The sequence below is a fragment of the Haliaeetus leucocephalus genome, unplaced genomic scaffold, assembly GCF_000737465.1.
Source record: "Haliaeetus leucocephalus isolate CR32 unplaced genomic scaffold, Haliaeetus_leucocephalus-4.0 Scaffold170, whole genome shotgun sequence".
In the NCBI taxonomy this organism is placed as follows: Eukaryota; Metazoa; Chordata; class Aves; order Accipitriformes; family Accipitridae; genus Haliaeetus; species Haliaeetus leucocephalus.
In genome coordinates this window covers 873,450-875,415 of record NW_010972606.1, presented here as the reverse complement: position 1 = coordinate 875,415, position 1,966 = coordinate 873,450, and the positions used below count along the sequence as shown (strand labels likewise).

The 1,966-nt window shown below is 55.1% G+C and overlaps 1 protein-coding gene across 1 annotated transcript in view; it reads left to right on the top strand.

Moving 5' to 3' along the window:
- Positions 1-133: 133 nt before the first annotated feature.
- SCUBE1 (signal peptide, CUB domain, EGF-like 1) overlaps positions 134-1,966 on the top strand; it is a 210,529-nt gene continuing 208,696 nt past the window's right edge. Inside the window, exon 1 of the mRNA XM_010563586.1 lies at positions 134-218. Coding sequence (XP_010561888.1) covers positions 134-218 — 85 coding nt within the window. The remainder of the gene's footprint in view (positions 219-1,966) is intronic.

The following is a 1,966-nucleotide window of genomic DNA, read 5'->3' as shown; positions in this document are numbered from 1 at the left end:
GCCCCCGCCGCGGGAGCCCCGGCGAATCAGCGGGGCGCTGTCAGGGCGTCAGCGCCGGCGGCTCCGCGCGGCCGGCCCCGAGCGCGTCCCTTATCGCAGACAGGCAGCGGGGGCCGGGGATCGCATCATTATCATGGGCACTGTTTGCTTTTCGCGGCGCTGCTGTTTGCTTTTCGCTCTCGCCTGGGCCGGCAGGTTGGCGGGAGGCAGCGGGGGCGCGGGAGAGTTGGGGGGGGGGGGGTGTGCACCGCCGTGCCGCCTTCCCCAGGCTCGGGCGGCGCGGAGCCGTGGCCCCGGGGGGACCGTGTTTGTCCGCTCTCCTCTCCCCGGTGTAAGGTGTTGAGGGGGAGGTCACCCCTCGCTGCTAGTAGCGCCGGGGGTGTTGGAAGTTGTGGTGGGGAGGCGTTTTCTCGCGTGTTTGACACTGCCGGAGCCAAGGGACGTCTGGAGGGAGAGACGGGGAAGAAAAAGTTACTTTCCTTGAGCGCCTACGAGGTAAATCTGTGCTGAACCCTAGAGACTCCGTAGGGGAAGCGTTGGCTGTTACATCTTCACAGGTTTTCCCTGGCTGCGCATTAACCCAAAGACGTGGGTTTTTTTAACAGTCGCGCTCGTATCTGTTTAATAGCAGGAATGATATTAAGTCTTTGCTCCGGTGTTTAAAAACAACAACAAAAAAAACCCCCAAACAACAACCCCCAAACCCCATCTGCCTAGGAATGTTGTAAGCCCAAAGTAATTTCTTAAAGATGTGTATGCAGTCTCTGAAGTTGTGCTAGAAGCAATCCTTTAAGGGGAAGGGGGGGGGGGGGGGGCGGAAAAATCCCTTTTCCTCAGATACAAGAGTTTAAAGGCAACAAAATGAACAAAGTCAGTGTAGAAGTTCTTAAAGTCCAAGAAATGCAGTGTGAGATGTGGAGCAGAGAAGGGGCTCATATTTGGTTTTGCCCTTTCATTTGACTCATTGGCATTCACGCCTGACTCCCAGGCATCCTCTGGTTGCTGTGAAATGTCCCCCTTGGCTCAATGCAGTTTGAATTTTTGACGGCATTATAAAGAGTCCAGCTGTCACTTTTGCTGATCTTGATGGGAGATGGGTGCCGGTTTAATGAGTCAAAAGTATGAACCAAGGCTTTTTTTTTAAAAAAAAAAAACAACTAACAAAAAACTTCTTTTCTTTTTGTGCTTGACTGGATCTGTGTCTGATCTGGGCAACACCCTCGGATCCCCTAAGCTAATTCACGTAAATCATAGCTAGATCTGAACCGTCTCAGCGGTTAAAATAAACGAATGGACAAGAAAGAAGGAAACAGATTGCAGCAGTCCTGCGTGTCTCCAGAAAATACAACGCTCTGCGTTCTGTTCCCCTCTTTCTTTAAAAAAACCCAACAATACAGCGTCCAGGCAATTCTCTTGCTAGGATCCCTGAGGTGCCCCGCGGGGCCGTCCTGGTCTGCACCTCTCAGAGAAGTTCTCTGCTGTGTGCCATGCCACAAGGTCTGATGATTCTCTCCTCTAAATAGCCCCCTCCTGCCCCCGGTGACTTTGAAGGATCCGTGTGTTATCACTGGAGAGGGCTGAGCGAGCACTTCTGAAACAATTAGCGTTAGGATTTCAAGCTCACAATAGAACTGTTTTCACTTTAGTGCACCTTTTTTGAGGATCTGTTAATCTAATTGGCACGAAACCAACCGCCCGTGTCTCCCGCTGGGTGCCCCCCTCCCTCCGCAGCACCCCTCTCTCGACACTCCCCAAGACGGAGGGAGGCTGGGCTCTGTGCGGCTCTGCTGGTTGTTAGCCGGCTGCTCACCCGCCCCTCCCGGGCAGAGCGCTCCCCTGCCCGCCTGCCTGCCTCTCTCCTCCCGGGAGCCCCAGATGTGGCTCTGGCGTGGAATGGTGCGGGAATCCCTGCGAGGTGCGTTAGTGACACGGCGGCCGCGGCTGACAGCGGCGGGCGGCCCGGCCC